At 34.8% G+C, this 15,353-nt stretch overlaps 1 protein-coding gene across 4 annotated transcripts in view; it reads right to left on the reverse strand.

The window, feature by feature from the left end:
• Positions 1 to 15,348, reverse strand: part of LOC148601520 (uncharacterized) — a 41,760-nt gene extending 26,412 nt beyond the window's left edge. The window contains exons 1-7 of one of the 4 annotated variants that reach the window (XM_088554813.1): positions 15,166 to 15,348; positions 14,178 to 14,386; positions 12,853 to 13,061; positions 10,899 to 11,025; positions 10,013 to 10,603; positions 4,291 to 6,305; positions 2,151 to 2,384 (exon numbers count right to left, since the gene is read on the reverse strand). In XM_088554813.1, coding sequence (XP_088410939.1) covers positions 2,151 to 2,384; positions 4,291 to 6,305; positions 10,013 to 10,603; positions 10,899 to 11,025; positions 12,853 to 13,061; positions 14,178 to 14,256 — 3,255 coding nt within the window. In that variant the 5' untranslated portion in view covers positions 14,257 to 14,386; positions 15,166 to 15,348. Of the gene's footprint in view, positions 1 to 2,150; positions 2,385 to 4,290; positions 6,306 to 10,012; positions 10,604 to 10,898; positions 11,026 to 12,852; positions 13,062 to 14,177; positions 14,387 to 14,898; positions 15,044 to 15,123 lie in introns of those variants that run through there. The other 3 variants (XM_088554811.1, XM_088554812.1, XM_088554814.1) reach the window with 3 other exon arrangements.
• Between the last annotated feature and the right edge of the window lie 5 nt (positions 15,349 to 15,353).

Raw genomic sequence — 15,353 nt, forward strand, 5'->3', positions numbered from 1 at the left:
GGAGACGATCCAATATTAAAACAGAAGAAAAGGAAAACACACAAACAAAAAAAATTAAAAAAAAAACTAAAGTACTTGCCATGAAAACTACCCATCAAAAGGGAAGTGAAAACAGGTGTTCCGAAAGGGTATTAAGCACGTCCTTAGCATTTCATAACGATGCTTTCAAAATCCAGAGTCTGTGAAGCACAATTTATTGCCTTTCCCTTATAAGAATAAAAACAATTAAAAATATCCACTTCTACGATCTTGAACCTTCACAATTGTGCTGCTGTGCTCAGTCTGAAACTGTCTTCCACCGTTACTTTTAATTTTGTTCTGCTTGAATCATGCTTTATTAAAATTTTGTTCAGTTTTGTAGTATGTTAAGTAAGAATTTAATATGCCTCTTCATTTCTGTATATTTAAAAAATAGGGACGTGTCCAGCTATTATGAAAGTGCTCAGTCATATCATATTTTCATATTTAATTTGGATTTTGTTATTCACAGTTATTATGATAGAATCTATCAAATAACTAGATAAAGTGATGCCCCGCATTTACACTTCATACAGCTATATCATTACTCATAATTGTAAAAAGCACTTTGTCAGATGTATTATTGTGTCTGTTAGACACAAATGATGCCTCTGCATGTGGTTTTGAGTAAAACTGAGCATAGCTGAACAAAATTTAAACTCAATCTGTAACTAATCATGACAGACTCACATACTGAAAACCAGTCAAATATCTTCAAGCATTTACAAAAAAAAAAGCAAAAAACTATTATTTCAATACAATTTTTAAAGTGCAGGGCCCATTATTGTGGTAAACTCAGCGTAGAAGAATGAAACTTATACTCGATTTGTAACTAATCATGACAGACTCACATACCAAAAAGCAGTTCAATATCTTCAAGGGTTTACAAAAAAAGTGTGGAAAACTGTTATTTCGATGAAATTTTTGAAGTCCAGGGCCCAAATTTTTGGTAAAACTTAGCATAGCACAACGAAACTTTAACTCATTCTGTAACTAATCATGACAGACTCACATACAAAAAAGCAGTTCAATATCTTCAAGGGTTTACAAAAAAAGTGCAGAAAACTTATTTCCATGGAATTTTTTAAGTCCAGGACCCATAATTTTGGTAAAACTCAGTGTAGCGGAACGAAACTTAAACATGATCTGTAACTAATCATGAAAGACTCACATACAAAAAATCAGATCAATATCTTCAAGGATTTTAAAAAAAAGTGTGGAAAACTTCTGGGATGGACAGAATTACGGATGGAATTACAGACAGACAGGCAGGGGTAAAACAATATGCCCCCCAACTTATTGTTGTGGGGGCATAAAAAAGAAACAGGTGATTAAAATCAGGGAAAAAAGGAAATTCTTAAAAAAAAATGACCAACAAGAACAACAAATTCCACTTAATCATTCACAGAATAAATAATAAATGAAATAACCAAAAATACCAACACACAATATAAAGATCTACATATGCGTTCTTGTTATATGTGTCTATAAGGTTTAATTGCTACAAAAACACAAAGTAGCACTTAATTACATGTTTACACAAGTTCCCATTTCACCTTAGTTCACTCCAAATTTTACTAAAGCGAAATAGGAACAAGCTGTAAAAATTGTAACATGGCTTTATTAATCCCATCTTTAAGATGTATTTGACACTGTTGTAAAATTATACCTTTTTCGTGGTGCCCAAAGTAATGTCAAGAAAGATAAATAAAGGACACTTGGGCCGGCATTCAAAATGCAGTTGTTATTAATGCGATCGTTGGACCATTGCATTTTTCGCATCAATATAAACTTCACGAAAAATTCTGAATTTACAGTAACCAGCACCATTCATCAGCTTATTGTGTGATATCCCAGAGTCTTAATAAGTAATATCCTAAAGTTTGAAATTGACTCTTTTATACATCAATAATCATCTCACACATCTATGTATAAAAGTGAACTTTCATATCAACTTTCATCCAGGTTGACTGAAAATTTTTGGAGGAACAATGCTTGAAACCTTATTGTAGAAAGAGGGTTTAATGCCAAATTATTTATCTTCACAAAATATCAATGTTTCAATTCATAAATACTTATTATAAAAAACCATATGTATTCTTCTGAAAAATAAAGTTTATACATGTATCAACCTTGTCATAAATATTCCACTTTCTGTTATCGTCACTCCAGTACCATCGCCACTGGGTCAGGTAACATGGCACTGTCATTTTCTTCTCAGCAAATGAGGGGGTAGACAGTCTCCTAATGTTGCAACCCTGGGAAGATTCACCATCACTTGCCGTCTGCCCATCAACATCATAAATAATGGCTTTCTGATTAGGGAAATGTATATGGCAGCTGTACCTCATTCTCTGGTAAGGCATCTATGTGACATATTTAATTTTTACAGTGAAACCTGTCTAAAGGAGCCCTTTTTTAACTTTAAAATGTGTTTCTTTCAGACAGGTACTGTGAAAGTACTATTGTTCGTGCGGTATCAAATTTGTGGTTTTCGTGGTTTTTGTAGGTGATCCAGAGTGCTGCCAGACAATGAAATTTGATTCCCCACGAAAAGGAGATTCTTATTGATTTGTTTACTGAAAACCTCAAATCCATGAGTTCAAGAATCCACAAACTAAGTATCCTCCCTGATCCATGAAAATTGGTAAGCACAAATTAAAGTACTTTCACAGTATTTGGTTAATCAAGGTTCATAATATATATAAATAAACTGATTTTAAAAGACTTTTACACAAAGCAGGTTAAGACAGTTTATTTTTAAATATTTTTCAGGGTTTAGTTTGTTATCATTTTCAATAATTGTAAGTGTTTGTAAGAATCAGGCAAAATAGGAAAAAATCAGAAACATGCACGTCAAAACCCCACCGACCTGACAATGTAATATCACTCAAGGATACCTTTTCCATTTGAAAAGACCATTATTTGATTTCTGCACTTCTGACTGTGCAGAAATTTTTCAGAATGTAAGAAAAATGAGGTTTTTGACAGAGTAATATGCCCTTGAAATGTTCGGTTTCAGTGCATTTCAATGAAATTTAAACTCAATGTCCCAGCATGATATGGAAAATCTTGATTGCAAGAAGTCAAATTACACAATCAAAACGATGTTTTTTTTTTTTTTTATAACCATGTTTCAACTACTGCCTGATTCTTATAGAGACTGACACTTAAATAATACAATGTAGCACATTTAACTCAAGTTATGTGTTTGAAAACCTTAATGCATAATGACTGAAGATAGCCCTGAGCTTTCAAAAAAAATTGAAGGGAATAAAAAATTAAGGTTGGTCTGTCATTTTTATTTTATCATATTTTATATATATTTTTTTCACTTTGTCTTGCATGGGCAGTACAAACTAGGATTGGTCAGATATCCAGAATCAAAAATATTATCTATTTTGCGAAACAAATAAACCTTTACAGCATTCACTGTGAAAGAACTAAGAATAGGATAATATGAATATTCCATTTCTTTCATTAGTGGATTAAACCATGAAAATTATAAACCTGGGGCAATGCTCATTAACCAAGCATTCAAAAAAGATGATCAAATGAAGCATGTGAGTATAAAGTGAATGGATATGGTGAAAACAACCCCACCAGGTGCACCAGTAGGGTAAGCGTCCTCTGTTTTTCTAGAAAAATGTCAGCTCAAGGCTACCCATGCATCCTCAATGAATGACAAGGAAACCCTTACACAACTGGCCCCAAAACAACATTATACACAGATACAGCCAAAAAGTTTCCCTTTAATGGCTTTATATACTCCAGCTACATAAAGTAAGCTGAAAGTGAAAAGAAAACAAGACATACAGAGGCCAGAAAAAGTGTAAAAATGTGGAGGGGTTAAAAAAAACCTACTCAACTACATTATAAAAGGACAAAGTACAAAGTAGAGATGTGTTTGGTTCCCATAAACTGAACCAGCAATAAAAGGCTAGCTACATTTTAATAAAAAAAATACATTGTTTTGTTAATTTTGCTCCAGTGTGGGCCCACCAAATCTTCATGAATTATGTTAATTAAAATAACTTAAATGACTTACAATATCCAGTTATTACATGTACATGGATCTACATCGACAATGAGACTTTATGTCAGAGGAGAAGATTTTTGAAAAATTGTAAACAATGACAACGACAGATATCAAGTAATGGCAATTGCTCACATGGCCTTAAAATGGAACCAAAAAAAGGGTCATACTGTCATTAGTCCAGTTTTGTAAAAGATAACATTACAAATAAAAGCATATATCCTTCAACAACTTACCTCAGTAGATACCACATCCTGTAATTTACAAAAAGCCTCCTCTATCTTCTCATTCTCTGATGATGTGAAGGACATCCACTTGCCGAACATCTTTAATTGCCACAGGTAGGGTACTCCACTCAGTAAATGGTAATTCTTACAAGTTCCAACTTTACACTTCTCTTTTGTCAAATAAAAACAAATGTTGGTACTATCAGAATCCTCCTTCAGTAATGATTGATCTCGTTCCTCATAGTTTGGATCAGAAGGGTTAAATTTGGATGGTTTAGGTGGTGCTTTAAGCTTTACAGGAATATCATTTGATGATGACCTTGACCTTTGCTGACTCCTCAGCCATTCTTCCATTGCCATGTTTTCCATGTCAATGATATTATCATCCTCATCATAACTTTTCCCTGAATATTTGTCCAGCTTCCATTTCTCCATCATGAGTTGTTCTCGCTCCTTAGTATTTTCATCATCATCATCGTAATGTTTCGATGAAGACAAGTTTTTGTCATCCTTTCCAACAATTCCACCTATTATATTGCCAGTTGATTTAAACCTATTTTTGCGGCTAGGAGGAGGACCTTTTTTACTTCCTGTATCAATTTCAAGGCTATTCATTGAGTCTCCCAGATTACGCATACTTCTAGAGCGATCTGAAATTGTGCTTGACAAACTCTCATAGCTGTTGCAAAGGTCGCTATCATATATAACAGTGCCACCATCATATTTATCATCCTCGTCTTGACTCAAGTCAGAATCGTCCGTAGAATCATCCATCTCATGGATAGGCCTTGGTGGCACATAGATGTTCTTAAAGACTCTTTGCTGTTGCCAGCCTTTCATATGGCATGAAACTAAAACCCATTTGTTGTGGAACTGCTCTATACTGTGGATTTTCTTGTATTTGCATTTCTCAGTGCACTTACCAAAGACATGGTCACGGCACAGATGTAAATATGGACATCTCTTTTCAGAATCAGGGACCTTGCAGGCATTGCCATATATATAATCAGTACAAACAGATGGTGTGTTGCAGTTAAGAACGACTTTAATGTCTGCATCAGTGAAGTCATCAATTCCAAGCTTATGTTTCAATTTGTTGTTGTGATGGTTTTTGAAGCTATGTGACAAGGGACAATCCTTATTCCTACAGTTGCCTCGTACAAATCGTCGGCAGACATGGAAAAATTCACATGACTCACCACAATTTCCTGGACTTTTTCTATTGTTGTATTTTGTACATATTTTTACATCACGATAGAATGGTATAAGGTATACAATTTTCTTCTGACCTTCTTTAGGCTCCCAGAATACATGGAATCTACGACTATGTTTCCTAAACCACGCTGGTATGTTTGAGTCTAGGGGGAAAAGGTCACATTTCTTCCAAAAGTCCTCATAAGAGCAACCTCCTCCAAAGGTTTTAATCATAAATTTGAAAACAATTCCATCATCTACATCTGGAATGTTACCATCTTCAATTTCATGAACTCTTTTTTCCTCGTTTTGCTTCTTTCCACCTTTTTCAGATTCTGGCATCCAAGTTTTCCCTTTCTCTGAATTCTTTCCATTTTGACCTCCCCGACCTCTGTTTCCACGCCCTCTGTTACCAGCTTTCCTTCTTCTTCCTCTGCCTCTGTTATCATTACTAAGGTTTGCTTTACTGCCATACTGACTCCCTTCATCATCATATCCACTGGTCTCACTGTCATCAGACTGTTGCTGATGGGAATTATCCTGTTCTTGACACTGACTTCTTTGTCCATCACGACCTTTACCCCTCCCACGACCTCTTCCACCTCTTCCTCTACCTCTACTGTGATTCTGAGGGTTGTCTTCTGTATCATGGTCTGGATGACCAGGTTCCTCTGAAAGTAGTGACTTCAGTTTAGCAAACCCATCGTCAACTTCTTCTTTAGAATCATCATTATTTCTCTGATCACTGTTACCCTGATTTTGTTTTTTTCTTTGTCTTTTCTTTGCTTTTTCTTTTGATTTTTGTTGATCATGTGAATCACAAATACCTTCTACAAAATATAAATAAAAATGAAACATTATTTTTCCGACTGACTACAAATGTAAAACTAGAAAAAACTATGAGCAATGTTCACTTACTTGATACCCCCCACCACTCCCCCATTTGATATCAAGCACCTTTTAACTTCCATTTGGATTTGGATGAAAATCTAATACAGGAAGTGCACAATTGGAAGATGTAATAACAATTCTGTGAACATTTCATTCAATTTCATTCAATGGTATAGGAGGAGTAACAGATAAAAGATGGACCCCCCTTGCCCCCATATCAACAAATGACAAAGTCCATAACTTGCTATGCGGAACCCCCAAACAGATTCTGATAAAAATCTAAAATATGAGGTGCTTAATGGGCACATGCAATAAAGATTTTGTGAAAGTTTCATTCAATTCCATGGATACGAGATAGGTCTCCCCTGTCCCCTTTTTAAAACAAGAGGCTCCCAGGAGCCTCAATCGCACACCTGGTTGAATTTTGCTTTTCAATGGCAATTAATTTAACAAGAAGTTGTCCAACAAGTTTGACTCAAGAAGTCTTTCGTAGAGCTTATCATAATGATCATTTCTTTTAATCCTTTTATCCCTGAAGACTTTTGTATTCCTAATAATAAGGATCGTTTCAGCAATTGAAAGAATTTGCCTAAACCTAACGGTTTTGGAGATATATGCGAAAAACTGCTGCCTGACTGCTATGTTCTATTTTTAGTAACAATGGCCATGTTTCTTGATGAATCAAAAATCCCTACGATAGCTCTATATAGGATACTCCAAGGAACATTCATAATAAGTTGGTTTCAATTGGTTAAGTAGTATCAGAGGAGAAGATTTTTGAAAAGAAATAATATTAAAAATAGCAAAAATCATTGAAAAAGGGCAATAATTCCAACATGGCTTAACGGATTAAAACCAAAATTTGACAAGAAATAGATCTCATCATGCTAAACACTTTTACTTCTGTCAGAATTTAGCTAAACCTAACGGTTTTGGAGATATATGCAAAAATCTGCTGTCTGACCCCTATGTTCTATTTTTAGTAACGGCGGTCATGTTTTTTCGACGAATCAAAAATCCCCACAACAGTTCTATGTAGGATACCCCAAGGAACATTCATTTCAAGTTTAGTTTTAATTGGTCAAGTAGTGTAAGAAGAGAAGATCTTTGAAAGAAACAACATTAAAAATAGCAAAAATCATTGAAAATAACTCCAACATGGCTTAATGGATTAAAACCAAAATCTGACCAGTTATAGATCACATCATGTTGAACACTTTTACCCTGTCAAAATTTACCAAAACCTAATGGTTTTGGAGATATATGCAAAAATCTGCTGTCTGACCTCTATATTCTATTTTTAGTAATGGCTGCCATGTTTTTTTTCGACAAATCAAAAATCCCCACAACAGTTCTATATAGGATACCCCAAAGAACATTCATAACAAATTTGGTTTCAATTGGTCAAGTATGTCAGAAGAAAAGATTTTTGAAAGAAATAACTTTAATAATAGCAAAAATCGTTTAAAAAGGGCAATAACTCCAACATGGCTTAACGGATTAAAACTAAAATACGATAAGAGATAGATCTCATCATGCTTAACAATTTTGCCCCGTCAGAATTTAGCAAAACTTAACAGTTTTGGAGAAAAACTACTGTCTGACCCCTATGTTCTATTTTTAGTAATGGCGGCCATGTTTTTTTGACGAATCAAAAATCCCCATATCAGTTCTATGCAGGATACCCCAAGGAACATTTACACCAAGATTGGTTCTAATCAGTCAAGTAGTTTCAGAGGAAAAGGGTTTTGTATAATTGTTCAAGACGACAATGGACAACGACGACAATGACGACGGACGGACGGCAAGTGATGGCAATAGACTTTGGTCAGGTGAGCGTAAAATGACAAAAGTCCATGTTTTGCTTTGTGACACCCCCAAAATTGATTTAGCTCAAATTCTAAAATGGGAGTTGCATAATGAGAACATGTAATCAAGATTCTGTACAAGTTTCATTCCATACCATTCAGTGGTGTGGGAGGAGCAATTTATAAGATATGGGTCTCCCTGTGTAGTTGAAGGATGTACGGAAGGATGTACTGACACCCCTTTGCAAGTGGTGGGGTATAATAAAATTAAAGTTTGTTTCTGTTTATAAAATGTATGTCTTCCTTTGTTTAAAAGTTCAGTGGGGTGTAAGTTCTGTAACTCTCACAAATTTCATTAGATCATAAATTCAAATACACAACTACATATCATATCCTAACTACATATCAAGTTTCCTGGAATTTGGTGCAGAAATTAGGAGTTAAGTGTAAGTGTTTGTAAGAACAAGGCAAAATGGGAAAAATCAGAAACATGCATGTCAAAACCCATTAATCTGACAATATAATATCAATCAAGGATATGTTCTCTATTTGAAAATAAATCAGAAACATTCATGTCAAAACCCCACCGATCAGACAATTTAATATCACTCAAGAATACTTTCTCTGTTTGAAAAGATCATTATTTAATCTCTGCATCACTGGCTTTGCTCAGAAATCTTTTGATAGAATGTTAGAAAAATGAAGTTTTAGACCATTATTTGCCCTTGAAATGTTCATTTTCAGTGCATTTCATTGAAATTGTAACTCAATGGTCCAGCATGATAAAATCTTGTCTGTTTTCCTTGATTCTGATGGTACATAGTCAAATTACATTATCAAAATGATGTTTTTTTTTCATACTATGTTTTATCCACTACCTGATTCTTACAGGGACTGATGCTTAAGATTAACAAAAGTGTGACAGACAGGTGAATGGACAGACTGATGTCACACTATTGTAAGTATGGACAAAAATTTAAACTTGATAAAATTCTGAATTTTTGATTGTGATAATGTCAGTCACAGCATATGGCTGACTTGAATGAAAGTGGTTAGAGATCTTAATAATTTGCAAATTGACTTTCATACAAAGTTAAAGAATGCTTACATCTGACCCCTTTTTGCCTTTTATTCCTAAAAAGATAAGGATAACCTAATTTCTATACATTAAACAGCAGGTATTCTGATCACATATAAATTCAAATATAAAGGTTGGAAATAACGGATTTTGCCATTCAAGACCATTTGATCTTACATGTAAAGAAGTACTAGATAAGAAATACAGAAGTGTCGAATCTGACAATTCAGCAATAGTGATTTACTAGACTACTCAGACAAAGTGATGCCCCAACAATCCACTTGAGCACAATTGCTTAGCCAAAAAACCCAAAGTAGGACTACCTAGAAATATCTATGTGTCATAGAGACAAATGATGCCCCTGCACATGAAGGATTTTTTTTACTGACACTTAAGCAACACAACATTGTGTTACCACTGGTGCATCTAGTTAGTTTATGAGATGCTGTTTTTTTTTGCTCTTAGTGTGAACCCTTATTCCTAGGAAAATCCCACAAAATCAATAAACATCTTCTTTTTGATTTCTTGTGTCTATGGACAACGACAAGTAAATTGAGGCTACTTTGGATGATAACAACTATACATTAAAATGACTGAAAATTTTTTTATCTGGTAAAATAAGAATAACCTTACTCACAGACATCGAAAAATGCAAAAATCAACAAGTAGGACTGAATAATATGTAGTAACAATCTTAAAAATTTACCAGTATGAAAAAAAAAAAATATAAATTCATTTGAATATCATCTCAATACATTACCTTGACTGCCTTCCTGACTGTCTGGTTGCCTAAAGCCTCCATTGTTAGGAGGTCCACCAAAACCTCGGTTGCCAGGTCCAAGTCCTTGGTAACCAGGTCCTCCATATCCTTGGTTACCTTGTCCTCCGAATCCTTGGTTGCCCATATTGCCAGGTCCTCCATATCCTTGGTTACCAGGTCCACCATACCCTGGGTTGCCAGGTCCACCATATCCTTGGTTACCTTGTCCTCCGAATCCTTGGTTGCCCATATTGCCAGGTCCTCCATATCCTTGGTTACCAGGTCCACCATACCCTGGGTTGCCAGGTCCACCATATCCTTGGTTGCCAGGTCCACCATATCCTTGGTTGCCAGGTACACCATATCCTTGGTTTCCAGGTCCTCCAAATTGTTGGTTGCCAGGTCCACCAAATCCTTGGTTGCCTTGTTGGCCATATCCTCGATTACCTTGTTGGCCATATCCTTGGTTGCCTTGTTGGCCATACCTTGTTGGGTTACCAGGCTGCATAAAAGATTGGTTTCCAAGATGCCATTGCAACAGGCCAGGTCCAGGATTGAGTTGCTGTTGTATTTGGGGTGGGGACATTGTATCTAGAAACATATTTAAAATAAGATTTTACATGAACTGATTAGCATATAACCAGATAAATTGTTAGTCAGAGTTACATGGCAAAACACTGTAATTTGTATGTGACCTATGATGACATTTTTAGTACTATCTTATAGTTCACATTTTCTTCCATAAATCTGTCTAAAACTATACAGACCAAATTTCTGATTGTTGCACAGATGATTGTATGCATGTTTGGTGGACGATCTTCAGTATCAACAATCTTTCCACAGGAACAAAGCATTGTAAATATAGATCAATAACTTGAATACTTACATCCCTGATCCAATTGTGGCATAAGAAGTGGACGCATTCTAGGCATTTGGTTCCCTTGTGGCGGAGGACCCATATTGGGTCTGGGGCCCCCTTTATTCTTAACTTGTCTTCCTGGTGAAACTCCACGCTAAAAAATACAAAGTATGCCATCGAATGATGTCAAACAAGCAAAGTATATGACATTTATAAGCAAGTGAATCAATACATAAAACATTTCTTTTGTCATGGAAAGTTACTACTCTTGTACAATCATAACTAAACTGGATAATGGTTACACTTATTAAGTGTGGAATTAGACAAAATTATCATTATTTAAGGAGGTTCTTAAATAATGTTTGAGTTCTTTGAATGTTAATAGACCTCCACATTTTAATTTTAGGACCTCAATTATTTCTTGACAATCATTTGATTTCAGGAGCTCCTTAAATATTTCAATTTGGTTTTAGGACCTTCCAAATTATTTCAAGACCTCCATAAATAATTATTTTATTTCAAATGGTCCTCAAATATTTCAGGACGTCCACAATGCCCTTTCAGGAGTTCCTGACCTCAAATATTTCTGGACCTCCATATATATTTAAGGAGTTAGACAGTTTGATTTGAGAACCTCCTTAATTATTTCTGGACATCCAAAATTCAATTTCAGGACCTCCTCAATAATTCCTGGATCACCACAATTTCATTTCAGAACATCCTCAAATATCTGTACTGCCATTCATATTTAAAGAGCTCCTGGACCTCAAGAAATAAAACAATTAAATTAATGTACAATCAGAGCAAAGCTGGATAGAGGCTACACTTGTACAATCAGAACTAAACTGAATAGTGGCTACACTTGTACAATCAGGACAAAGCTGGATAAAGCTGGATAGTGGCTACACTTGTACAATCAGGACAAAGCAGGATAGTGGCTACACTTGTACAATCAGAACAAAGCTGGATAGTGGCTACACTTATACAATCAGAACAAAGCTGGATAGTGGCTACACTTGTACAATCAGAACTAAATTGGAAAGTGATAATTGTTGTACAATCAAAACCTAACTGGAAAAAGACTTCTTTTTCAATCGGAGCTAAATTTGAAAATGGCAACTCTTGTACAATTAGAAATAAACTGGAAAATGGCTACTCTGGTACAAACAGAACTTAACTGAAACTGATGGTATACAAATGTACATCATTTCTTTTTGATAAAATTTTCATTTTTTTCTTCTTTTTTTTTAACAAGTTTTGTTCAACTTCTTCTCTGAGACCTTATCTTTTGGGAGAATTTTAGTTAAATCCCAATTAAATTTCATTAATTCAACCTTCATAGTTAGGATAGATTGTTTAAATTTCTGGACTGATCAAATTCTGGCAAATCGGGTTAAAATTTACTTTCAAAAGTGGAAGGTCTGAGATTGTAAAATCAATGGTCAACTTGAGGAAAACCAACAATCCTCAATATAGTGTCACTAAATATGATTGAATATCCAGAAACTAGGTTAATAAAATTTCAAAGGTCATAGGGTCAGAAATTGAAGGTTCCTGACCTCAGACCAGCACTAATTCAAACCCCTGCAAACAATATGAAAATTACTTTTATCTGCACAGTAAATTCTGCAATTTAGTTTAAAAGTTGTTATCATTATTATTGACTAACTTTCAAATATTGGCCTAAATATGATCAAAACTGCCTATATGATACAAAATGCAAAAGTGTGCCAATACGGGATATAGCCGTCCAATACAGAATTCAGCGGTCCAACATGGCTTTTACCCGTCCAATACGTCATATTGGACTGGTTAAAATCCATATTGGCCTAGCGTATTGGACTATTTAGTCAATGAAGGTATAATTAAATTGCTACGCCTCAGTCCAATATGACTAGCCTCGGACCAATAAGCCAATATGGAAAAGCTTACGCAGTAATACTATATTACCATTAAATCTAAAACATAGCTACAAAATTACCTGTTGTTTCCCTCCTTTAGGTCCACCTTGCTGTCGGCTTTTCTGATGCTGTGTTTTCATCATTCCACACAGATAAGCACTTTTATTCTTCACATGATCTAAATTCATGGTAGTTGAAAATTCCTTCAATATTTCAATGGCATCATTTACTGGACACTCACAAAATGCATCTATTGCCCTCAAGTCCAAATCTTCATATTGCAACTTTCCTAATTAATAGGAATAACAGATTTTAATACATTTGTACATTTGTTGTCAGGTTTTCCAAAGCTTACGCATGTTATTAAAAGGTGTGTTTACACTTATTGAAGAACTTTTAGTGATCTCTGAAAGTATTTATTATTTTTGATTGAGATGATACACTGGTGCATTTGTTGTATTTCACCATATCTGTTTTTTTCCCCCTATCTAAGAAATTCTCCTACCACTGGAAGGTAGGATATCCAAAAATAAGTAAGGAATTGAAATACATTTTTTCCGAAAAGAAATTAAAATATGATGTCAAACATCAGTCAAGGTTTAACCATTATGTAGTTCAATGCTAGCTAGTATATATTAAGTTATTCAATTGCCATTATTGGATATACTTTACTCTAACAAATAGGCTTCTGGAACAGGGTTATGTTGCTACAAGATTGAAGTCATCACTACAGAAGTTTTATGGTTGTCATCATGAACTCATGGATCGTTATGGTGTATCCATCAGCACCATGAAAACTGATGTATTCAACGGGTCATGGTTTTCCTCGTTTGTCTACCCCGCACTTGACTTTTTATGAGCAACTCGGCGGCTGTTTCTAGAAAAGCAGAGGACGCTTACCCTACCAGTGCACCTGATCAATGCTCCCAGTTTTTAGTGGAGTCCGAGTTGCTCATTTACTTTTGTTACTTTGTATGTATGATTTTAGTTACTTTATGTTCTTTGTTGTGTATGTCTGTTTTCCATGTCTGGTCTTTGTCCCTGGATTACATTCTTTTGATTACCGCTATAACCTTGGTTCCCTTGATTACTCTTTTACAATACGAAGTCAATAAAGCTCAGGACAAGTGTAAGTTATTCTATTATTCTAACATCCATGGGTAGTGAAGTTTTAACCAGGGACAACTCTTTAATACTGTAAGGTTTCATCTTAATATTAACAGGTAGAAAACTTCTGAAAGAATCTGTTAAGTTTGCATAGAAGAAATTGGTTGTGAAAATATACTTTTAAAAGCTTACAGACTTCATGCATGTGTAAGTATGGATAGAACTCCAACATACATGAATCAAAACCTGAAGCAGAGAACAAAAATACATGTTGTAGCTTTTCAAACTGTATATGTACCTGTATGAAATGTAGTACACAATTCAGCAGCAACTTTGGTATTAACCCCAGCTTCCACCAATTTACTATAATCTGACATTTTTCTTCAGGCACTGTATTAGTTTAAATATTAAATCCTGTAACTGAAAAAAGGTCTTGGGCTGGCGGCCACGCTACTGCTAACTCTGGTTATACGATGATGCATTTGTCGCGTTTCACCATATCTGTACCTTTTTCAATAACAGAGTTTAGGAGTAAACTTTTTAATTTCTTAGCTCAAATAAATTGCTACTGAGTGAATTGTTTATAACTAAAAATCAGAGATATAATAAAATAATAGTTTTCATTTAACATCAAGGATAGTATATTGTTAATCCCATTTGGGATTCAGTGTCCGGAGCAATATTTCTGATTTTGCCAAATCAAAATACAGCCCTGGACACTGAATCCCAAAAGGGATTAAGTATATTGTGTCACATTATTCACATCGACATGGCTTGTCTTTTATTATTTTAATAATGAAAATAACTTTACGGCAAAGGTTTTTCTACAAGTTGTCGGAAGACCAAAACATTATCGGATATCACAATATTGATTGTCACATTGGATACATTATATTGGCCCAAAAATGGACCCATGGCACAGAAACCACAGTCTGGCACAGACAGTATATAACGATATTTTGATATGAGCTAATGTTTTTGTTCGTTGATCAGTACAGTATATTGAAAACCTTGTTTACCTTCTTACATGTACCTCAGTGAATGCGGAGACCTGAGTAATACAGGTGTACGTTACAGTATTTGTCGTGTACCAGTCCAATGAATGATGCAGTGTACAGAATGCATACGTGTATCAGACGTGTTACTCTGAATGTAAAAATTTAAAAAAACTTCTTTCAAATTTAAAGCGAAAGTGAAAATAAAAATAAGGTCTAAATGCAATTAATGTCAGTTATTTCACATACCAAGATAAATCAGGGAACCTTTCACCGGCTAAAATCATTTACCGAAAACTGAAATCTATAGGACAGGCCTGCCAAAGTCCATTATGTGCAACTTAAAAATTATAGATTTCCCGAAAACCATAGGCGGGTTTGCTTATGTGATGATATTGTCAATCAGAAAAAAAAAAAAAACAAACAAAATAGTGGTTAATACTTTGAAAGATTACTCTTTAGAAGTAAACATCAATATT

Source organism: Perna viridis, chromosome 12 (genome assembly GCF_037379345.1).
Source record: "Perna viridis isolate PV_CMFRI_1.1 ecotype Kerala chromosome 12, ASM3737934v1, whole genome shotgun sequence".
NCBI lineage: Eukaryota > Metazoa > Mollusca > Bivalvia > Mytilida > Mytilidae > Perna > Perna viridis.